General features: G+C 34.8%; 2 protein-coding genes across 2 annotated transcripts; both read right to left on the bottom strand.

The window, feature by feature from the left end:
* Nucleotides 1-9,922: 9,922 nt before the first annotated feature.
* Nucleotides 9,923-10,561, bottom strand: LOC130590858 (putative disease resistance protein At3g14460). Its single transcript, XM_057393443.1, has one exon. It carries the CDS (start codon nucleotides 10,559-10,561, stop codon nucleotides 9,923-9,925), a length of 639 nt encoding a protein of 212 aa, XP_057249426.1.
* Nucleotides 10,562-10,593: 32 nt separating this feature from the next.
* LOC125495789 (putative disease resistance RPP13-like protein 1) lies at nucleotides 10,594-12,555 on the bottom strand. The gene has a single exon (XM_048640614.2). The coding sequence runs from the start codon at nucleotides 12,553-12,555 to the stop codon at nucleotides 10,594-10,596; it is 1,962 nt and encodes a 653-aa protein (XP_048496571.2).
* Between the last annotated feature and the right edge of the window lie 12,509 nt (nucleotides 12,556-25,064).

Genomic DNA, 25,064 nt, shown 5'->3' with positions numbered 1-25,064 from the left:
AAGAATTATTTCAAGCTCATCATTAAGACGGTCCTCTAGGTCTAATAGTAGGGTTTTCTAAGGTCATGGTCTATCGCTTTTTGAATGCCTTTTATTCTATATTGTAAAATCTTTTTCTTTTTGAAACATTTTCGTGATTATCCTGGCCCAAATTGCCATTAAATCTACCATTTTTTCGATCTTGACATGGAAGGCAACATGGTCTTTTTCCCAATTTTGTTTGATGAAGTTCTCAAGCCCGGTTCTTAAATCCACATTGTTTTGAATTTGAAGGGTTTATAATGAAGTATACAACTGAAGATATTGATGGTCAAAATTGAAGTTTGGTGAAATTATGATCCAACCCACCAACCTAACCCAACAAATAATGGGTACAAATTAGTATATTTAAGCTTTTCCACAACTAGGGCCTCATCTGTAAGCAAAAAAAGTAAGAGAAAGTATGTTGTTGAAGAAACAAAAAAAAAACTAAAATTTACTTTAGATAATTTTTCTTTTGTGTGTGTGAATAACGACTACAGTGCAAAACAAAAAGTGTACATTTTTTGGTTTCTTTATTCATCAATGGCTAACTATCAAAGATAAATTTATCACACGATAATGGCACATTAGGATTTCTCTTCAAGCGTGGGCAGTCTGTAATTTCTAGTGTCTTTAGCGAAACTAGGCAATGCAATGTAGGCATCACAGTCAACCAAGGGTGTAAAACCCCATATTTTTAGTATTTATTTAAATAATAAAATATTTATTTTATATTTATTTTCTAAAATAAATATTTTAAGCAAAGGGTATTTTAGTATTTTCAATGATTTTTAATTATTTTGGCGGGAATATGGCGCCAAAATTGAATTTGTTAAGCTTTTGGTATTAAATCCTAGTCAAAAAATTTCAGAAAACCAAAAAAAAAAAAAAAAAAAAAATAAATTTTTTTTTTAGGGGCCATATATTCCTACGGGATTTATGGTGAATGGAGGGAGTTTTGTTTTCCTATAACTTCCAAATTTATGATGGATGTTACAAATCTTGGTTTAATCCCTTAATTTATGGTGAAGGTTACAAACTATTTAATTTTTGAAATTAAGTACTACCTATTCTACTCCTATAAATACCCCATACCTTAAGCCATCTTTCCACACAACAACTTTGAAGAATTCATATTCTCTTACTTCAAAGTTCTTCTTTCTCTTCCTATGTATTCTAGTTTTATATTTCTTATTCAAGTTTCAATTTTCTTTTGTTCAAGAAAAATATTTTCATATTTCTTACTCAAAAATATTATGCTCATGATAGATCATTCATGTTTAAATTCATGATTAAGTTCATGTGGTAGATTGCTTGTTGGTTGGCTATGAGAAAGCTCAAGTATAAGAATAAGTGAAGATACTAGTATTAGTTTGTGCAAGATCAAGGTACGTTATGTAGCTAGATCTTTTAAAATGTGGTTTATATGATAAAGTTGTTTATTATGGTTGGATTGGTTTAGAAATTTGGTTTGAAATGGTTACAATATTTTATTATTTACTCTTGGAAGTGAAAAGAAGGAATGATTTTATTAATCATTTTTATATAGAAGTTTTTTATCCTTTTTGGAAAATTAGATTATTTTTACAAGGAAAGGTTGATTGGTTTTTATGAACTTTGAATGTTCAAAAAGTTGTTTATGAGGAAAGGAGGTTTATTCATGACTTACAATCTATTATTATTATTTCCGCTTGATTAATATCAAGAGATTCAAAGTCCACTTGTTGGCAATTATAGTTACCCCTTGATATAGCTCCGTGATGGGATGACTAGCTTGGGGGGTGTGCACACTTAGCAAAATAGAAGGGGTGATAAGAAGAGGAATTGTTTTCAGGTTATTTTTGATCCAAGTTGTTTGGAAAGAGTTTGTTCTTAAAAGGTTATTCTTGAATTATTATTCAAGTGTTTGGAAAGAGTTTGTTCTTAAAAGTTTATTCTTGAATTATTATTCAAGTGTTTAAAAGAGTTTGTTCTTAAAAGGTTATTCTTGAATTATTATTCAAGTGTTTGGAAAGAGTTTGTTCTTAAAATGTTGTTCTTGAATTATTATTAAGTGTTTGAGAATAGTTTATTCTTAAAGAGTTATTCTTGAATTATTGGTGATGGAGTTTTCAAAATGAAAAATTGTTATGAACTAACAAATGTGTTACTTATCTAGTACATTTCATACTCAGTTTTATACTGACGCTATTTCCTTTTTCCTATTTGGCTTTGCCCTGTTTACCTTTTTGGTAAGCAGTTTACAGGTGAATTTTGGATGTGCATGGGAGCATACTAGGAAGGGATCTTCACCTAGATTAGGGTTTTATTTATATTGAGTTTTGAGACAATATTTACTTTTATTAATAAAAAGTATATTATTTATTTTTGGTTAAAGTCTTCCGCTGCAAGTTATTTGGTTGTTAGTAGTTTGCCGAAAGCGTGTTAGTCACGTGGCGGTAATACTCCTAAATTACTCAAATATTATTTATTAAATTATTTATTTAAAAGTGAGTAATTTGGGGGTGTTACAAAGTGGTATCAGTTTTTCAGGTTGTAAAAAGATAAAGTTGAACATTAAAATTGATGGGTAGACATAAGATGGAGCATATAGAGTTTCGCATTTGCATTTATATTTTTGTTAAGTTTAATTGTTTTCTTTTTGACGATTTGTATAGATGCATCTTGCTAGTACCACAAAAATGTATATATATTTTATTATTTTTTATTTGAAAGATAAGGGTGTAGATATGTTGGGGTGACAAGCTCTGTCTAGGATTAGGAAGGCTCTCCCCGACGCTGTGGGTAACTTCCTTACCTGGGAGCTATAATCACCTTGGCTATTCTATATCTTGAAATCAAGTACACTTTAAAATTTTTGAAATAAAATTTTAAGCCATAGTGGTGCACTTAGTACAAATTTTGGATCATATTTTTTTAGTTAACATATATTAATATTACTTTTATGATGATGTACTTGTAATATTTCAATTCTTTTTGCTTTTATATGATCGTTGTTGGAAGTTAAGGAAAAAGTTTATGTTATTCCCTATGTATGGATAAGCAAGAAGTCATGCTGCATTGGCGAGCAAATAGTAGTACTATGTGTATTTTTTTTACCTTTCGAAAATACTCAGGCCAGTCTGATTATATGGCCATTGATGAGTTGGAGAATGTTATTTAGACAGACTACGTACCAGAGTTTAAAGTTTTCAGATCGTAGACATATATAGTTTTGTTTTGGTCATGAAACTTCTAGTTGTCTTAAGAACATTTTGATATGCTCAAATATTCTAGTAGTTGTTATAAATAAGGCTTCATATTTGGCCGTGATATATGAAATATGTGATTGCTATGTTTTGAACTAGTTATACCGGCATGGTTATTTATTAATTTTTTTGGTAGTTACACAACTATTCTATGAATGTTAGTTGAGATTTATCCTCAAACACCCTTATATCTAGTAGAATGGCAGAAAGAAGGAGAAGGAGTATAAGTTCTATGGTTAGAAGGCTAGCAAAGATAATTGAAAACATCACTCAAGTGATAGCTAATCAAGAACCAAGCAGAGTGAGACCGATAGTTTTGGTGAGGTCTTTAAGAGGGTAGCAGCTGTCAAACCTCCGACTTACCATGGGAAAGAGGACCCATCTAGTTTAGAAAACTGGATCTGAGAATTTGATAAGCTTTTTGATGTCATAGTGTGCCCTGAAAACCTTAGAGTTAATAATGTTGTTTATTATTTGAGAGATGAGGCAGACCTATTGTGGAAACAAAGGAAAGATGATCTTTAGAGGATCCGAACTTTGGTGGAACGAGTTTAAAGATGCCTTGAGGACTAAGTTTTATCCTCGTACTTAAGGAAGCAAAAGGCTATGGAGTTCACCAATCTGAGTATGGGACTATGTTGTTAATGAGTATTATAGCAAATTTTTGGAGTTAATGAGGTTTGCGCCTGAGATAGTACCATCTGAGACTTTGAAGGCCCAAAAGGGTTGACCTTAACCTCCAAAGTAAGTTGGGAGGAGTAACTTTGGAACTCTTGATGAAATTTATGGTAGAGCTGCTCACTTTATGGGATTAAAGAAGAGAGCTTGAAGGACTTCTTGGAGAAAAGAGGATGATAACAACAATGGGAACCAACAAAGTGGAGATAAGAAGCCTAAGCCTAATGGTGGATTTAACCAAACTGAAAAGAGTATCTAGTCGGAAGCCTAATGGGAACAAGGTAATGGGAAGAAAGCTGAGAACTTTTTTTCTGCAAAAGGTGTGATGAGAATACACTGAAAGATTGTCAAGGCAACTTGGTGACATGCCATTATTGTCAGAAATTAGGGCACCTGAGTATGAGTGCTTTAGAAAAGCTGGTGGAGAACCTGCATCAAACCTGACCCGAGTAGTAAGGCCCCTAGAATGATCAAAAAAGTTAGCTTCTTTCAATGCTGGTGATTAAACCAGAGATGAGGAATTAGTCTAAAGATAGAGTTTTTGTCATGAACCGCCGTGAGGCTCAGAATGTTTCTGAGGTAGTAGTTGGAACCTTTTTCATTAATTCCTTGTCTGTCAAAGCGTTTATTTGATTCAGAGCATCTCATTCATTTATTTCTAGCACTTTAGTAGAAAGCTCCAGTTAAGCAGTCCAGTGTCTATTTTCATTAGAAATTGCATTGCCATCAGGGAATGTTTAATTGTACTAGTTGCATAGTCAAGTACCTTTAGTGATAGTTGGGTGAACTTTTCATCCGACTTAGTTGAGTTTGCTTGTCAGACCTCGATGTAGTTTTGGGGATGAGATGGTTGGGAAGATTAAGGCTCAGATTGATTGTGAGGCCAGAAGTGTCCTTAGTCGGTCCAAGAAAGAAAGGGTGACTTATAGGAAGCTTGGGAAGGAGAAGGGAATGAAGATAGTGTCTGCGATGAGAATTCAATCTTATGTGAAGAAGGGGTGTCCGTTATTCTTATGTGGAGTTCAGAGGATTGAAAAGGAAGATGAGAATAGGGAGATCCCGTCGTATCTGAGTTTCCTGATGTGTTTCCTGAAGAGATACCGGGTGCCACCGGTTAGGGATCTTGAGTTCATCGTAGACTTGATGCCAGGAACCGGACCTATTTCAAAGGCTCCTATAGAATGGCTCCAGCTGAGATGAAAGAGTTAAAAGTTCAGTTGGAGGAGCTATTGGAAAAAGGGTATATAAGACCTAGTTCGTCTCCTTGGGATGCACCTGTATTGTTTGTGAAAAAGAAGGATGGTAGTTTGAGGTTGTGCATTGATTATCGGGAGTTGAACAATGTGACGATCAAGAATAAGTATCCACTTCCGAGAATAGATGATTTATTTGATCAGTTGAAAGGAGTGGGGATTTTCTCGAAGATAGATTTGAGGTTAGGTTATCACCAATTGAGGATTGCTGAGGGTGATATTTCTAAGACTGCATTTAGGACGCGTCATGGTCACTATGAGTTCACAGTGATGCCATTTGGTCTGAATAACGCACCTGCAATGTTCATGGATTTGATGCATAGGATTTTCAGGCCATGCTTGAATAAATATGTGGTTGTGTTATAGATGATATTTTGATATATTCGAAGGTTAGGAGCAGTCATGAACTGCATTTGAGGGAAGTTTTGTCCACCCTAAGAGAGCATAAGTTGTACGCCAAGTTCTCTAAGTGTGAGTTTTTGGTTGGATAAGGTTGCATTTTTAGGACATGTTATCTTAAAGGATGGAGTTTCAGTGGATCCTGCTAAGATTCAAGCGGTGCGCGAGTGGCCAATACCAAAGATAGTGTGTGATATAAGGAGTTTCCTTGGGTTAGCTGGTTACTATCGAAGATTTGTAAAGGATTTCTCGAATATCTCGAGACCAATGACTAGCCTGATGAAGGAAGAATGTAAGTTTGTTAGGAATCCAGAGTGTGAGGAAGTTTTTTTTTTGGTGTTGAAGGAAAGGTTGACTACAACACCTGTTTTGGCTCTACCTGATGAAAGTCAGCAGTATGATGTTTATAGTGATGCTTCGAAATTTTCGTTAGGGTGTGTATTGATGCAGAACCGGAAGGTCATTCTTATGCTTTTAGGCAGTTAAAACATATTAGGTGAATTATCCAACTTGATCTTGAATTAGTTTAATAGTGTTTGCTTTGAAGTTATAGCGAACTACTTGTATGGGGCAACATGTAAGTTGTACACAGATCATAAGAGCTTAAAGTATATTTCACTCAGAAGGAGTTGAACATGAGGCAGAGGAGGTGGTTGGAGTTGATCAAGTATAATGATCTAGAGATCCAGTATCATGAAGGGAAAGCTAATGTTGTTGCTGACGCATTAAGTCGAAAGTCGAGTCATTCAGTTAATGCAATAGTGTTGCCAAGTCAGTTATGTGTCGAGTTTCTAGAAAATGTCATTGGAAGTAATAGAAGAAGAAGGTGTTGAAGAATTATTGGGTTCTTTGTCGATTCAACCTCAATCTATGATGAGATTAGGGAAGGTCAATCAAAGGATGAAAAGTTAGAAAAGATTCGAGAGAAGATCCAGGATAGTCAGGTATCGAATTTCCAAATAGCCGATGATGGAAGTATTCGGTTCAAAGGATTGTGGTGTATACCAAATAATAGAGATAGTTAAGCGGAAATTAATGGAAGAAGCTCATAGCTCACCTTATTCAGTACACCAGGTGGTGATAAGTTGTATAAGGACATGAAGCAAATGTTTTGGTGGCCAGACATGAAGCGAGAGGTAGCAGAGTTCGTGGCTAAGTGTCTCAATGCTAAAAGGTCAAGTTTGAGCACAAGAGATCGCAAAGGAAGGTTCAGCCCTGGATATTCCGAGATGGAAATGGGAATTCTATATCAATGGATTTTGTGTCTGCATTACCAAGAATTAAGGCTGAAAATGATACAATTTGGGTAGTGGTAGATCGTTTAACTAAATCTGCAACTTTCATACCTATGAAGAATACTTGGTCGATGGATCAATTGGCTAAAGCATATGTGAAGTGGGTGGTGAAATATCATTGTGTGCCTAAGGACATTGTTTTCGATCGTGATTCACGGTTCTTGTCCAACTTTTGGCAGAGTTTGCAGAAGGCTTTGGGTATTAATTTGTTAATGAGTACAACTTTTCATCGGCTACAGATGCGCAAAAGAACGAACATTCAGACTTTAGAAGATATGTTGCGATCTTGTGTTATGGAGTATCAGGGTTCGTGGGAGGATTTCTTGGATTTGATAGAATTTTCCTACAACAACAGTCATCATGCAAGTATTGGTATGTCTCGTTTGAGGCTTTATATGGTCGGAAGTGTAGACGTCAGTCTGCTGGAATGATATTAGTGAAACTGTGGTGCTTGGACCGAATTCCTCAAAGAGACGGCGAAAGAGGTAAAGTGATTCAAGAAAAGATCAAGGTTTTAAGAGTTATGCTGATTTGAAGCGAAGGGATGAAGAGTTTCAGGTTGGGGAGAAGGATTGTTGAAAATATCTCCAATGAAAGGGGTGATGCGATTTGGGAAGAAGCGAAAGTTAAGTCCAAAGTATATCGGGCCATATGATGTGTTAAAGAAGTTCGAAAAAGTGGCATATAAGTTTGATTTGCCAAATGATTTAAGTCGAGTCCATGATGTTTTCCATATATCTCAGTTAAGGAAGTATATTTCGGATGTGTCTCATGTGCTGCAACCTGAGGCCATTGAATTAGATGATAGTTTGACTTACGAGAAAAACCTGTAAGAATCCTTGATAGTAAAGTTAGAAGTACTCAGACTTAGGATGTAAGATTAGTCAAAGTATTATGGTTAAACCATCATATTGAGGAAGCAACATGGGAAGTTAATGCGGATATGCGCAAAAAATATCCGGCGTTGTTTTTCGAGGTTAGTTGTCGAGTTACGGGGTCGTAACTCCTTTTAAGGGGGTAGAATGCGATAGAGTTTCGCGCTTCTACTATAGTTATGCATTTAGCATATTTTTGAGTCAGTATATGCATTTTAGACATGAGCATTTGAGTCAGAAACTACAATTTTGAATTTTAATCCGTTTTTGGAAAGTGTTTATGACTTTTTGTCTTAAGTTTCGAGGTCGAAACTTCTTTTAAGGGGGGTAGACTGTAAACCCCATATTTTTAGTATTTATTTAAATAATAAAATATTTATTTTATATTTATTTTCTAAAATAAATATTTTAAGCAAAGGGTATTTTAGTATTTTTAATTATTTTGGCGGGAATATGGCGCCAAAATTGAATTTGTTAAGCTTTTGGTATTAAATCCTAGTCAAAAAATTTCAGAAAACCAAAAAAAAAAAAAAAATAAATTTTTTTTTTTAGGGGCCATATATTCCTACGGGATTTATGGTGAATGGAGGGAGTTTTGTTTTCCTATAACTTCCAAATTTATGATGGATGTTACAAATCTTGGTTTAATCCCTAATTTATGGTGAAGGTTACAAATATTTAATTTTTGAAATTAAGTACTACCTATTCTACTCCTATAAATACCCCATACCTTAAGCCATCTTTCCACACAACAACTTTGAAGAATTCATATTCTCTTACTTCAAAGTTCTTCTTTCTCTTCCTATGTATTCTAGTTTTATATTTCTTATTCAAGTTTCAATTTTCTTTTGTTAAGAAAAAATTTTCATATTTCTTACTCAAAAATATTATGCTCATGATAGATCATTCATGTTTAAATTCATGATTAAGTTCATGTGGTAGATTGCTTGTTGGTTGGCTATGAGAAAGCTCAAGTATAAGAATAAGTGAAGATACTAGTATTAGTTTGTGCAAGATCAAGGTACGTTATGTAGCTAGATCTTTTAAAATGTGGTTTATATGATAAAGTTGTTTATTATGGTTGGATTGGTTTAGAAATTTGGTTTGAAATGGTTACAATATTTTATTATTTACTCTTGGAAGTGAAAAGAAGGAATGATTTTATCAATCATTTTTATATAGAAGTTTTCTTATCCTTTTTGGAAAATTAGATTATTTTTACAAGGAAAGGTTGATTGGTTTTTATGAACTTTGAATGTTCAAAAAGTTGTTTATGAGGAAAGGAGGTTTATTCATGACTTACAAGTCATATTATTATTATTTCCGCTTGATTAATATCAAGAGATTCAAAGTCCACTTGTTGGCAATTATAGTTACCCCTTGATATAGCTCCGTGATGGGATGACTAGCTTGGGGGTGTGCACACTTAGCAAAATAGAAGGGGTGATAAGAAGAGGAATTGTTTTCAGGATTATTTTTAATCCAAGTTGTTTGGAAAGAGTTTGTTCTTAAAAGGTTATTCTTGAATTATTATTCAAGTGTTTGGAAAGAGTTTGTTCTTAAAAGTTTATTCTTGAATTATTATTCAAGTGTTTCAAAAGAGTTTGTTCTTAAAAGGTTATTCTTGAATTATTATTCAAGTGTTTGGAAAGAGTTTGTTCTTAAAATGTTGTTCTTGAATTATTATTAAGTGTTTGAGAATAGTTTATTCTTAAAGAGTTATTCTTGAATTATTGGTGATGGAGTTTTCAAAATGAAAAATTGTTATGAACTAACAAATGTGTTACTTATCTAGTACATTTCATACTCAGTTTTATACTGACCATATTTCCTTTTTCCTATTTGGCTTTGCCCTGTTTACCTTTTTGGTAAGCAGTTTTACAGGTGAATTTTGGATGTGCATGGGAGCATACTAGGAAGGGATCTTCACCTAGATTAGGGTTTTTATTTATATTGAGTTTTGAGACAATATTTACTTTTATTAATAAAAAAAGTATTATTATTATTTTTGGTTAAAGTCTTCCGCTGCAAGTTATTTTGGTTAGTTAGTAGTTGGTTGTCGAAAGCGTGTTAGTCACGTGGCGGTAATACTCCTAAATTACTCAAATATTATTTATTAAATTATTTATTTAAAAGTGAGTAATTTGGGGGTGTTACAAAGGGCACCTCACAAATCTTAACTCCTTGAGGCAAGGCATGTCTCCATGCTCCAATCTATTCCAACTAGCAAGTTGTTCCATGTTACGCACTTCTAAATATTCCAATGCCCCAAACCTCCGCTCCTGCTGGGAATCCCCAAAAAAATGACGATCAACATGCTTTAACTTGCACATTGAATCCAAATTAAGAGTCGTTAGAACTGGAAGTTTCCACAACGGTGGGAGTTCGGTGCAATGTGGCCAATGGTGCAAGTGAATCTTTTGAAGGTTATGGAACATTTGACTGTAAAACCACAATGGATAACTAAGACCACTATAATTTGTCACCTGTAATTCCGCCAAATTTATAGGAGGTTGAAGCTCATTTAAAATCTCTGTCGCATTTGAAATCTCTGTCTTAGCTGATGATTCAGGCATTGAGCTCTCTGTCCATTGTAGCTCTAACCTTGTGAGTCCTGACTTCAAGGACAAGGAGGCCATTGCAGCCTCACTTCCGTCTTTGACATTTTCAAGATGCACAATCTTTATTGATCCTTGAAGTGCATTCATATGTTTTAGCTCAGAGATTCGATGCCCCTTGTTCTCATTCACTATAAACTTATGCAAGGTTTGCAGGTTGATCAGTTTTCCCATTTTGGGTGGAGTGGAAGTTAAATTTGTTAAGGTTAAATCAAGATGAATAAGATTGACCAGGTTGGAAAATTTTTGGGCAGCTGTTGAAGTTGAGAACACCCTTTGAGTTTGAGAATTCTCAGAGCGTAAAGTTTACAAGTTGCATCAGGCAACAATCTGATTGTGGTGTATGAGAGATCGAGGTAGCGGAGGTGTTTAAGTTTACCTATGGATCCGGGTACAGTTGTTATACAAGAACGACTCAAATCCAGCACACGCAGGAACTTCTGAAATACACAGCAAGGCACTCGCTTAATGTCCGTTCCATATTTGTGCATCAGAATAAATGTTCTCAGGTACTGAGTTCTTTTAGCAATATTCTGAGATATATTATCTTCAAAGTTTTGGCAGCATACTGAGATATGACGAGTGTCTTTTGGAAGGTCAGAGTCGTCACCTCTATCAAAGCTATAACACATATTAGAGGCAATAGATTGAGCAATGGTACGAGTGATTTCAAGAACTTGGAAAGAGGATGGATCTTGGTGATTTTCTTCATTGTTGATTGAACTTGGTTCAATCATAGATGCTGGTAGCATTTCATCAAAATGTTGGTTGGCAGTTTGTTCCCAGTTTGTCCACTTTTCTAGCTGAATGAAACCTTCTGCCATCCAGAGTTGGAGCAGATCATCCTTGTTAAGTACGTGTTCGCGCGGAAACAAAGAGAAGTATGTGAGCAACTTATTTGAAGACCTTAATCCCGGATTTCTAAAACTCAACACTTGAAGTATCTCTTGTCCGACTAATCCCCACAAATCTGATCCCATAAAATACGAGATGGCTCCAATGGCACTTCCATGTCTGCTTATCTGAGCACATAATGTATGTGCAGTGACACAGGCCACTAGTGGCATGCCCATGCATTTTTGAGCAATTCGGCTTGCATTGCGAGTAAAGAAGTTTCGCTCTACCTCAGACATAAGTGCAGGATAAACTCTATAACTAATCAATTCTTTACAATCCTGATCTGTCATTCTCTTCAAATAAAATGGAATGGTGTTGGTACCCCACGCCACTCTTGGATCACGCGTGGTTATGAGAAGCGTTGTTTTATTGGTTTCAGATCGGAGGTTTTTCGATCTGAAAATATCTTCCCAAGCCATCATGTTTCTCGGTGACACATCTTGCAGATCATCTAAAACAAGCAAGGAACGAGTGGACAAATGAACACGAGCTTTGGCACGACGAAACTCACGGGTTCTGACATTATTGAGCCTACCAGCTGCTTGACCCCACCAAATTATGTGGAAATGGTGTCTTAAACTTGCATCATCCAGTATGGATCTAGCAAGCGCAGTCTTCCCAAGTCCAGTCATTCCAACTATGGAAACACCAACAACATCTTCTGTCAAGAGTTTTTGTACAATGTTGTCCTTGTCACTCTGCCTTCCTTGAGGGAGGGCCAATGCATCTGAAAGACGCAATATTTCATTCGGATCATCTTGCACCCTGCTGTGATTGAGTGAACTCTGCGGCCACAAGTTAATTGCTTTCTCCATGTTCTCCAATTCTCGAAACAAGGTGCTTATCTTACGAGGGAGTCCCCACATTGTCAATTTCGACAAGACGATCTTGTGCGCTTCACTTAACATTTGATCATCCTCAGGTAGCCTCATTGGCCCCCGATGGAGAAGTCTGTACAGCCAATTCCTCGGACGAGTGAGACGCTGTCGCCGCCTCATGCTAGCTAGTTTTATGCTATCTATTATGTCCTCTATGTCGTAGCACATCTTGGTTAGCTCTTGCACCCATGACTTCCATCGGGCCACGTCCATCAACTGAGGATCAAGCTTATCAAGCCTTTCTTGGATTCTTTGAGCTGCCATATCCAACAGTCTAAGGTTTTTATTTACATCTACTAGATCTCCGACTCCATGGCTGGCCAACTCCAACAATTTATTTGCTGTTATGGCAATGGTGGAAGCCGCCACGGAGGCTCCAAAGTCGGCTGGCATATCAAAGTAGTTAAATTTTATTACTAGTAGCTAGTTGAGAAAGGTGCAACAAGTGTGGCAAAGGGATATAGAGTGGCAACAGAAAATTGATTAAGTAAACTGGAAAGTGCCTCCCTAATACTCTCTTTGAAGTCTGGCCTCAAATAAACTTCTTGTATTTTTCTCAAGTAGTCCACAATTTTTTTTAAATTGTTACGTAAATTCTGCTCAAATCAGTTTTATCTGCAAATATGGGTAAGCTACATGAAAAATCAGATTTGATTAACAACAATAAGTTTCAATCAATTTTGAATAGTAAATTATTGTAAGTTACAGAAAAAAGACATTAGAGAATCAACAAAATTTAGTTTCATCATAAAAATCAGATTCAATCTATAAAGAGAAATTTTAAATGGTAAAAATAATTTCAATCTAGTAAATTTAGAGTGAAATTTGAATAAAAAGGCCAATATACCTCACATAACCCATGTAATGTGGACCCCCTAACTCTCTCATTCTCACATTGTCTTTCGATATTCCATGTAATGTAAGATACCCAGTTTAATTTCCCAATAACACTCTTTCTCGTTTCCTCGCTTTTATAATATCTACCAAAATCCCAATACTCCCTACTAAAATTTATCAAAAGGGAAATTTGAGTAAGAGAGTACTAGTTTAACGAATAATTATTGAATTATAATTGTGTATATATGGATATTTTGAGACTCTATCTAAGTGCGTGGATGTTCATACTAGATTGTTGAAGTACAAAGTAGTACATTGAGATTTTCTGAGAGAACAAAAAGTGAAGAGTATTAGACAACAAAAAGACTCGGCAAACACCCTTATTAAACGAGGATGTACAAGTTTGGTAAAACCGTAATAGGATTTTTGAGGGTTACCTAATTTGTGTTTTTGATGAATTTGGTGGAAATGAAAGTATTGGAAGAATTGAATAATAAAAAGATGTTGTAAAGCAGTATAATTGAGTGATACAGGTTAGTCATCATAAACCTTTTGTCATTTCCGTTCTTTATGCAAATACAAAATATAAAGGGAGATTAGAAATGTGGGAAAACTTGAAAGTTTTCAGTAGAACTGTTTATCACCCTTGGTTGGTTCTAGGAGACTTCAATGAAATTTGTCATGCACATGAAAAAATAGGAGGGAATAAACCAAAAGAGTACAAAATGAGAAAGTATAAAGAAACAATGGATTTTTGTAATGTTAGAGATCTGGGTTTTATAGGAAGTAAATTTACATGGTTTAACAAAAGGAGGAAAAAGCCTATATTTGAACGGCTGGATAGGTGCTGGGCCTCGCCCAGTTGGTCGCTTGACTACCCATCGGCAGTGGTCCATAATCTCCCAAGACTCTCTTCTGACCATAATCCAATTCTTCTAACCTTAAAACCATCTGATGTACCCCAACGAAGAAATTATTTTAAATTTGAGCCTTTTTGGATTGCTGAACCGGGCTTTGTTCCTTGGGTCCAGAGTAAATGGGGAGAAAATAATGAAGTGTTTTCACAGAAACTACTGGGCCTCACCCCTAAAATAAAAACATGGGTGGGAGATCACTGTAATATTTTTGCAAAGAAAAAGAAATTAATGGCAAGATTGAACGGAATTCAAGTAGCACTTCAAAACGACCCTACTAACACTTTTATATTTGATCTTGAAGTTGAGTTAAACAATGAGTTAAACCAAGTTCTAAACCAAGAAGAAATTTACTGGCATTCTAGAGCTAGATCTAATTGGCTACTTCAGGGAGATCGTAATACAAGATTTTTTCATCTTTCCACAATACTTAGAAGAAGGTCTAATAGAATAACTATGCTTAAAGACTCTTGCGGTAACAGTACCACAAACCATCAAAATATTGAAAACATGTTTCAAGATTATTATAAAAAGCTTTTCACCTCTGAATCAGTGTGCACATTCCCAAACATTTTGTCCCTAAATAAAATTGATTGTGTTAAAATCCCGACATTGGAGGAACTAAAGGATATAACCTTCTCAATAGGGAGCACTAAAGCCCCAGGGGATGATGGATATCACGCAATTTTCTATCAAAATTTTTGGGAGGATATCAAATCGGACCTATATGATCTTCTAGTTTCGATTTTTCATGAATGCAGTGTTACTAGAAACCTAAATACTACGCTGGTGGCCCTTATTCCAAAAATTGATAATCCACTAAGAGTTCAAAACTTTAGACCCATTAGCCTTGTTAATACAACGTATAAAATTATAGCTAAAACACTTGTTCAAAGAATCAGACCTCACCTCCATGATATAATCTCTCCAAACCAAAATAGTTTCCTCCCGGGAAGGGGCTCGGATGTTAATGTGATAATAGCTACTGAAATTCTCCATTCAATGAAAAAGAAAAAAGGGGGAACGGGGCTTTTTGCATTAAAATTGGATCTTGAAAAGGCTTATGATAGACTTGAATGGCCTTTCATAGAGCATTGTCTTAGGATGACTCATTTTAATGAAAATTCAATTAAGATGATCATGAGTTGTGTTACTTCAGCTACCATCTCCCTTCAAGTAAACGGAAATAGAACTCCCTCTTTTCGCCCATCAAGGGGAATTCGTCAGGGAGACCCCCTTTCCCCTTACATCTTTATTATTTGCCTTGAATACTTATCTAGGAAAATCCATGAAGCTTGTGCCTCTAAAGCTTGGAACCCTTTCAGAGTTAGAGGAGGGAAAACTGATATTTCACATCTGTTATTCGCGGATGACCTTCTACTTTTTGGTATTGCAAATCAAAAAACTCTTGAAACCATGAATCACATTTTAAAGGATTTCTATCATATCTCGGGTCAAAAAGCAAATGAAACCAAAAGTATGATTTACTTTTCGCCCAACACCCCCAAATATAAAAGACGATTTTGAGCAAGAGCTGAATATCATGAGTACAATTGATCTGGGTACATACCTAGGATTTCCCTTGTGCCATAGAAAACCTTCAAAGACAAAACTAAGTTTCATCATTGATAAAATGGAGAGTAAGTTAGCGGCATGGAAGGGTCGAGTTTTGTCAAAAGCCGGTAGAATAATCCTAATAAACTCTACGCTTCAAGCTATACCTAGATACTACATGCATCTCTTACTTTTTCCAAAAAATATTACAAGTAAACTAGACTCAATATGTAGCAGATTCTTCTGGAATGGGAATACCGAAGCTAGTAAAATCACTTGGGTGGCTTGGCATAACCTGTGTAAACCGAAATCGGAGGGGGAATTGGATGCATCTCTAACCAAAACCTGAATAAAATTAATCTTGCTCGCTTGTGCTGGAAATTGGATAATAATACAATGTGGGCGGCAAACTTTTTATTTGAAAAGTATGTGAAAAATAAAAACCAACCCACGAATTTTAACAAAGGCTCTCATATCTGGAGAAACGTGGGCTGGGATGGTGCGAATACAGTAAAAGCCTTGCGTGGAGGATTGGTAATGGGAAAGACATAAAATTATGGGGTGACTTGTGGTTAAATGGTCAATCTTTAAACTCTTTACTCATAGGGCCTCCAACCTTGAAGGAGTTAAATATGAATCTAAATGAGCTTAAAACAAAAGACATTACTCAACTAATTTCCTTCCAATTGGAGGATTACTTGATAAGTAAAATAAGAGGCATTCAGTTCAATGAAAAAGATGATAGTACCTACTCAACCTGGACGGATGTGAATAAATTTAACTCAAAATTAGCCACCTCACACATAACAAATCACAATACTACGGGGAATAGGAGCTGGGATTGGGTTTGGACGACACCGGGTCACCCCAAGCAAAAACTTTTCCTCTGGCAAACTTGGTGGGAAAGGATGCCAACAAATGCTAACTTAAACTGGAGAATTAAAAACCTAAGCCCGTACTGCACTTTCTGCCCAGGGGTGGTAGAAGACATGGAACACATACTGCGTTTGTGCACACGTGCAAGGGAGGTTTGGAACCTCACTAAAGTGAACATCCAACCTACTATACCTTTCAAAATCTGGCTAAAGGATAACTTATCAGTTAACTCCCTAAAAATTCATACTCCTTGTAATGCAATTTTTATATTCACAGCGTGGAATATTTGGCTAAGACGCAATGCTTGGGTTTTTTCTAAAACAAACGTGACATCTGATGTTCTCATTAAAAAATCAAATTGGGCCGCCACTGAATGGTTCTTTACTCAGAACCAACCTAAGGTGGGAAAAGCTCCCAAACCCGGAACCGCTACTTGGAAACCACCACCCTTAAACCAATATAAAATAAACACAGATGCCTCGTTCTATGCCAACACAAAACAAGCCAACTTAAGTGGAGTTTGTCGTGACCATGCTGCCGATTGGGTTGAGGGATTTATAATGTCAACTTCTTCAAGTAATGCCTTGGAAGCGGAAATTCATGCAATTCAAATAGCTCTAAATTGGATTAAGATGAAGAACTGGAAGGAGACTATTTTGTCTTCTGATTGCCTACGTGCAGTACTAATCATTTTGCAGGAGAAAGTGCTAAATGATATTTCCTCAGATATGATTGCATCTTGCAGGGAGTTGCTCCAAGAACTCAGAGGCGTCAAGCTGGTTTTTGAAGGAAGAGGCTCAAACAAACTCGCAGATAGCGTGGCTAAACAAGCTAAAGGATTATCGGATGGTTTTAATATTTTATGTACTTTAAGCTCCCCCCCCTTGTTTTGTAATGAAATCTTCCTAGCTGAAAAACAAAACTTAAATACTGGTTTAGCAGAGGGGGCTTCGAATGAAGGCCAACCTGGAACTGGATTTAATGGGCCTGCTGTTTTGTAGTAACTTTTTGCTTAAGTAATGTTATCCTTCTTTTCAAAAAAAAAAAGCAGTATAATTGAGTGGCAAAAGAAGCTTAGATGCTAGAAGAAACTTAAAGAGGTAGTTAGACTTTGGTCTTTATACTTTATATATAGGCTTGAGGAAGAACGAAAATTGTCGTAGAATCATTTTTTTCTAAACATGCAGAAAAAGTCATTGACATACCATTCCAATTTCGAATCTCAACGTTTGGAGTTGTAATCTAAAGAATGGTTCACCTTAAGTCATTATTAGTAGTTTGGAGTCCATTATATTGGTACCAATAGAGCATATGCTCATTTTTATTTTTTTTTGGCTCAAGGTTTTAACAACGGTTCTGCATTGACTTTTGCATCTTCTATATATTCTATCCGTTTAATTTTAATCTACACACTTTGACATTTTACACTATTCACAAATTTCACTTTGACCATCATTTGTGATTCATATGCGGATGAAAATATAGTCATGTGGAATCTTGTTAGATTCACCATAACGTGTATTTTATTAATATGTACTTTCTATAATTTTTACAAATACAAAACTAAAGATATATGTCATCAAAATTTTACATTGGCATTCGTGAAAAGTGTAAGTGTATAGATTAAAATGAAACGGAGGGAGTATCAACCATATATACTAGCTTATTGATGTATATAAAAATGTAAGTATATAATTATATTCAATGTTATCGCATTAGTCTAATTCTATAATTTGAAAGTATCAACTTCTATTAATTCTACTAATAGATATATTAGAGATTACTCTTGTGTATTAAAAAAGGTAACTGGACCAATTATTAGAGAATGAATGAAGTTCTAAATTGTCAATATTTCCAAGAATGGATCCCTTCCATAAGGAATAGCACTATAGCACCCGTTCAATGTTCATGGGATGCAAGTTAGACTATCAAAATTATAAAGTTGCTTTAGTGATTTTAAGAACAGATTAGGTCAGTGATTAATCTCATAAGATATGTTGTACAACAAACATATCACATATTATAGTGCAATAATTTCTCGCTCAACACTTAAAGAAAAGGAGATTTTGAGGGAACTTTTGATTTTCTATTTTGGTTAACATAAGTTTTGTCGTACGATACAAAATTACAAACAAAGGTTAAATTAATTATTTTTTCCTTAATTTTAATCTAGCGAATTTAAATAACTAGACTCTTTTACTATGTACTCTTAACATGCAAAAGTAAACATAACACTGTCTCTGATAGGTTAATAACTCAATGGCGCTCCCACCGCAAGGATGTTGTGAACTTAATTTTGATGGCTCTGTTGTTGGGACCTCCGTTTCGGCTGGTGTAATCATCCGTAACTCTGCCGGACAAGTATTAGCAGCCCAAACTTATCATTTTGGTCAAACTTCAGCTCTTGTAGCTGAGGCCAGGAGATTGCGCAATGGTTTTAGTTTGGCACAAAATCTCAATATGCAAAACATTTATGTCGAAGGAGACAGTCAGATGGTGATTCACATTCTTCAAGGTCGATATTCATGTCCATGAAGCATTAACACTCTCATCAATGAGATCCGGTTGAAAATTAGTCGAATGACTATTTGTTCCATAGATCACATTTTCCGCGAAGCCAACTGCACAACAGACTATCTATCAAAAAAAAGGTCACACTATTTCTGCTGCGGTGGTGGACGTTGACATAGGAAATGATCCTACGCTTGCCTATTTTGTAAACTTAGATTTGTTAGGTTACTCCCATGAGAGAAGGATGCCCTAACTTGTCCTTTTGTATCCAAAAAAAAAAAAAAAAAAAAACTCAACTACTCAAGGCGTATTAAGAGTTCCCTTCTTACAGTTCCTCTTAATACTTTTCATCTTACCTCTATTTAGAAATAAAAGATAATAACTCAAGGTCAAAAGGAGTATTTTGATGTGTAGCTTACCCTTGCAAGTAACTACACTGAAAATTTCAACTAATTTACTTAAGTATGGTGACAGTCCGATAGATAAGCCTCGGCATTAACCATCACTACGAGACAAACTGACAAAGAATAAGAAAGAAAAGAAAGATTTTGTGGCTAACAACTCAACCAGAACATATGCTAACATGGGTTTTAATATTGACCTGGAGTATCAAGTATGGAAGTCCTGCATATATCATCTGTTGTGGCTCTCAATGATTAACAACAGCTGGGTCGTGCCGTCGTGGTAATGTGTTTATTCGAAAAATTGTTTTGCATTGATTGAATTCTTTGGAAACTATGTTGAACTTAGGCTCCGTTTGGTAGGGCGCAAAACATTAGCAGTGTAAAATGATTTTCATGGAAAACAATTTACAATGGAAAACACAATTCCAAAATTAGTTTTCCGTTGTTTGGTTCGATGTAAGAAAAATGATGAAATGAAAGGAAAGGAAAATGAAAGGGAAAGTAAGGATGTAGTGAGTGGAGTGTACAAGAAATATAAGGAAAGTGAAAGTATTGGGTCAGACCGTCTGACCCAATGCTTTCTATCAGACGGGCTCTCTCTCTCCTTATTCCTCATCATCCTCCTTTTGACTTCCCCTTATTCCAAACCACCTCCACAACAATGGTCATCACTCATCACCGTTGTTCTTGATCTCCCTGTTGAAGGAAACATGTGGGTGACACATTTTCTCATTCTTGAAAACCAAACCCCCACAAATTTACCAACTTCCCAGACCTTAGTAAACGCCGTAGTAATAGTATATATACTTTCCTTTCATTATTTCCATCCATCATCGTCTTTATTTCACGATCGTTTTACTTCCGACGACTGTCTCGGCGGAGACGACACCATTGTTTGAGAAGAAGGTGTGATTCTCGCAGGACTTGTCATAGCTGCCGCCATGGAAGAAGGAGATCGAGCGAGAGAGAAAATGAAATCACTATCAGACGCAGAGGAATGAAAATGAAACTGACTGAAAAAAACAAAGGATCCGTAATGAGTAGTATTGCTGATGGGCCGTACTTCACTTTCTTCTAGGTTGGAAGAAAAAAACCAGCTAAGAGAAATGAAGAAGAAGGAGAAAGTGAGAGAAAGCTGAGGTTAGTGTTTTATTTTCTTTTCAGTTGGACTTTGTTTTCTTTTAGTTGGACTTTGTTTTCTTTCAGTTGGACTTTGTTTTTTTTCAGTTGGACTAATTGAAAAAAATGAAGACTACCTGAAAAAGAATGAAGACTACCTGAAAAAAAATGAAGACTACCTGAAAAAGAATAAAGACCAACTGAAACCCAAAGTAAGTCTAACTGAAGTACAAAAACCAACTGAAAAAAAAGAAGACTAACTGAAAACAAAATGAAGACTACCTGAAAAAAATGAAGACTACCTGAAAAAAAATTAAGACTAACTGAAAAAAAATTTGGAACCACCTGAAAGTCGTCCGACCAAAGATTATGGTCGGACGAGTCCGACACAATACGTTCTCATAAGGAAAATAGTTTTCCCTTCATTTTGAAAGGAAAATGGTTTTCCATCATTGGGAGAGTAATTTTACCCCAAGGAAAAATGATTTTACACTCTTTTGCCAACCAAACAATGTAAAACTGAAAATAGAGGAAAATAGTTTTCCGAAAAAATATTTTACGCCTACCAAACGGAGCCTTAGTCAAATTTGATTTCCACGTTTCTTTCTTATGGCTTATCCTTTGACTTGAGATCCACGATAATGGTATCATTGTAGTTTCATGAAAAAGTTCTTTTTTATGATTGTATCTATAGTATAGAATTAGGAAAATAAGGTAAAAGAGAAGGAGCCGATGTAATATTTTATTGTTACTCTCGTATTTTTTAAAGATGTTCCCTTTTGACTTATACATTTATTAATGTACAATTTTCACTTTTAATATTATAATTATTATTAATAATTTATTATGAAAAATTGATATTTATGAAAATTTATGTTAAGAGAAAATCAATTACATATTCTATGCTAATTTTGGTTTTTATACATATGTAGAAAAATATGATCATAGTAGAGTTCATAAATAGTGTAAAAATCATATTGGAGTATCTATTTAAAACTAAATGGAGTATTATTTATTTGACCGCACAACAGATATATTACTAAGGCTATGTACTTATGTTACTATTAGAGGTGGTAAAAGTTGACATGATTCGCTAACCCGATCGGAAATTAGCGGGTTTGGGTCAAGGCCGGTTTCAACCTGTTTAAGTAAGCAGGTTGACCCAACATGACCCGTTTATTAAACAGATTGGGTTGGGGTTGAACATTTCAACCTAAATCCTACGCGACAACCTGTTTAACTACTATATTCTACTATCAATATTAATCGTTGAGCTTGAAATAACTTGAATATTTTTCAATAAATACATATATTTATTCTTTGGTTATCCGTTTTGGTTTATCTAGGTAAGATATTACTATATAAGTCGTGCATTAAGAAATATGACGTACATTTGTTTAGTTTATATGTATATGCGCTCTTGATAAACGGATCAGGTAACCCATTTAATAAATGAGCCGGGTTACGGTTGAGTGTAATTGACCCTTTAATAAATAGATTGGGTTAGGTTGAGGGTGTTCAACCCGTCTATAGTTAGACCTGATACGATCAATTTACTAGCTATATAGTTACTATGTGATATAATGTTTTACCTCTCTAGTATAATGTAATAATATCTATTGTATATATATAATATTAGAGTCATAAGATCTAACGTTATAATCTTTCATTACAATTTTCTTCTTAAATGACGAGAGAATGAATATTATGCATGTTAGAGTCATGTGATCTAATGTTGTATCATTCTAATCTAATATATATTTATCTATTACTTGCATTTTCTTTTTTGCAGAAGGACTTAAATTAAGAAGAGAGATAGAGGATAAAAAAGAACCTTATGTCCTAAGAGAAAGAATATATTGTCAAAAATAGAAACAATGCAAGTAGTAAGAGATTTGCCAAAAATAAAAAAACAATGCAAGTAATAAAAAAATAGAGGAAGTAATTATTTAGCCGAAGTTACATTGAAAAGGCACAAATTCTTATATACAGCCGACCACACCAGAAATTTCGCTTGTAGTCGACCTATATATAAGCCCAGGTGGAAATTAGCGCTTCTTCTTACGCGTGATTCTCTTGTGAATTACATACCAAATTCTTCTCTCTCGTGGTTGAAGCCGACGACAACGTTACTTCCCCTGGACCTCTTCAAGACTCTTTAACATTTTCTCTCTCCTCAATTCATTTCTTCTATTTTCTCTCTCCTCCATTGAAGGAAGCTTCACTCGTTCTCTCTCTTCTTCTTCTTCTCTTTCTTTTCAATCTCTGAAGAACTCTTGTATTTGATATCTATCTTGTATTTTCTCTATCCTCTTTCTAAATTGTTATCTTTAAGGGGAAAAGAGTTTAAAGACTGAATTAGATAAGTTAATTTGGGGATTTTAAATGGAAGTTAGTTTAACGTTTTCTTTTATTTGGGATTTCAACTGAGTAACCTCCATTGTTCATATCATTAACCTTATTTATTCATATCATATCATACCAGTAATCTCATTTGTTCATATGAGCAACCTTAAAATATTATATGAGTAACCTTATAATATTGTTGGAGTAACCTCGTTTAATACTATGAGTAACCTCATTTAATCTTATGAATGACCTTGTTTAATTTTATGAGTAACCTTGTTTAATCATACTAGTAACCACATTTATTTAATTATATGAGTAACCTCATTTAATCATACGAGTAACGACTTCAATGATTTTACACTCTTTTGCCAACCAAACAATGTAAACAGAAAAATAGAGGGAAACACTTTTCCAGAAAAACGTTTTACACCCTACCAAACGGAGCCTAAGAGTAACCACATTTCTCTATAGGAGTGACACCTTTTTATTGTTAAAAGTAACCACATACTCATACAAGTAACTCCATTTGATCATAAGAGTAATTCCATTTGTTCATAAGGGTTTGTTCATAAAGGTCAATTTCAAAAGGTCATATCTCAAAACACACTTAATATTTTGGGAAGATTCAAGTTGGGATGAAAATTTAGCTCGATAACCTTCCGACGCATGGTCAAAAGCTCGATTCCGATGAGAAACAAGTGAGATATAACCATTTGAAAATGAGCTGACGGACTGACAGGGTAACAGGATGTCGCGCTGCGACCACAACTGTAATTTTACGTGTAGCCGGCCACATGCAAGTCCCGCGGTTGAAAAGGTACCATACTTTGCCAAGTTGTTCCGCCGTTCTAATTTCAAGTCAAGGGATACGGTGATACGGAGAAGCTTTGTTTTGAGGACAATACCATCCTTGCTCTCTGCATCTTCGATGGCTAAAATCGCATCAAATTAAGTTAGTGATAGTCTCCCTGTGTAGTTTGAATCAAAAAAAAAAAAAAATTGTCTCACTGAGTAGCAAATTTTTTTTAGTTTAGTAGTTTTTGTTTTCACTTTGCTACCATCCATCCCATAGTCATTTAATTCTCTGATAATAAAACAATAATAATAAACTTTGACCATATTTCTGTGTTAATAATACTTCATCCTTTTTTTTTTATTAAGCAAGTCCTTTCTTCCAAAAAACTCTCACTTAAAAGAAAAAGCGACTCATTTAATAATAACAGAGAAAATATAAACTACAAAGTCAAAATATAATAGATGTGGTAGAATTTGTATATCAAGTTGTACGTTGCTGAAAAATTGTACGGTTTAATAGTAAAAAAATACATCTATACTAAGAGTCTGTTTTCTTCGACATAAAACAACTAAACTGAACTGAACGCAACTGAACTGAACTGAACTGATTGCAACTGAACTGAATTAAATTATAACTAATAGTAGTGATAATAATATAATATTATTTAATTAATAATAATAAGTTATTAAATAAAATAATAATTAACCGATTATGAAAACTAGTTAATGTTCGATAGTATTATTATTTTGCCTAGTAATTCAACTATCAAAACATGTATTTTTTTTTTATTTCAACAATGACAAGTATTATTGTTGTTATTATTAATAGTATTATTGTTGTCATCTACTAAAAAGTTTGTACTTTGAACAATAACAAATATTATTGCAATGTGTACTTCTTAGGCTTAAATTATCATTTCAATATAATTAGCCGAATCATATAAAGAAAGTATTAGCAAAACAATAATTAGCAATATTAAAATAATAATATATAATAATAATATATAATTATTATAATCATATCACAACAAGAATGTCAGTCTTTAGCGTCCGCAAAAATCAGACGCTAAAAACGCGGAATCGGACGCTAAATATATTAGCGTCTGCTGACGGACGCTAAATGGCTGATGCAAAACCCTTGGTCGCTACTTCTCCAAATTGCGTCCGCTTTGCGGACACTAAAAAATTAGCATCTGATATTTCGAATTTAGCGACCGTTTCCTAAGCAGTCGCTAATTAGCATTGTTTATAATAGTAATAGTAGTAATAATAATAATGATAATAATAATAATAATAATTATCATTGTTTTATTACCAGCGAATTAAATTACTGAACTGAACTGAAAATAAGTTGGGGAGAATAGGCCCTAATATATTGAAAGGTGTTACTAAAATACTCCCTCCGCTTCCTAAAGATCTTCTTTGTTACTGTTCCTACAGATACGAAGGAGGATCAATTTGTGTGGGTGTGGGGTGGGTAAAGTAGGAGAGATAAAGGGGTTAAGATAAATAAACAAATAAAAAAGGGTTAAAGTAGGATAGA

This window comes from Beta vulgaris, chromosome 3 (assembly GCF_026745355.1).
Source record: "Beta vulgaris subsp. vulgaris cultivar EL10 chromosome 3, EL10.2, whole genome shotgun sequence".
Taxonomy (NCBI): domain Eukaryota; kingdom Viridiplantae; phylum Streptophyta; class Magnoliopsida; order Caryophyllales; family Amaranthaceae; genus Beta; species Beta vulgaris.
The sequence above is the reverse complement of the archived record's forward strand: the minus strand, read 5'-3'. Positions and strand labels throughout refer to the sequence as shown.

Excerpts from the sequence above, each read along its gene's own strand:
- LOC130590858 (XM_057393443.1), bottom strand. The coding sequence starts at position 10,561 with ATGGGAAAACTGATCAACCTGCAAACCTTGCATAAGTTTATAGTGAAT.
- LOC125495789 (XM_048640614.2), bottom strand. The coding sequence starts at position 12,555 with ATGCCAGCCGACTTTGGAGCCTCCGTGGCGGCTTCCACCATTGCCATA.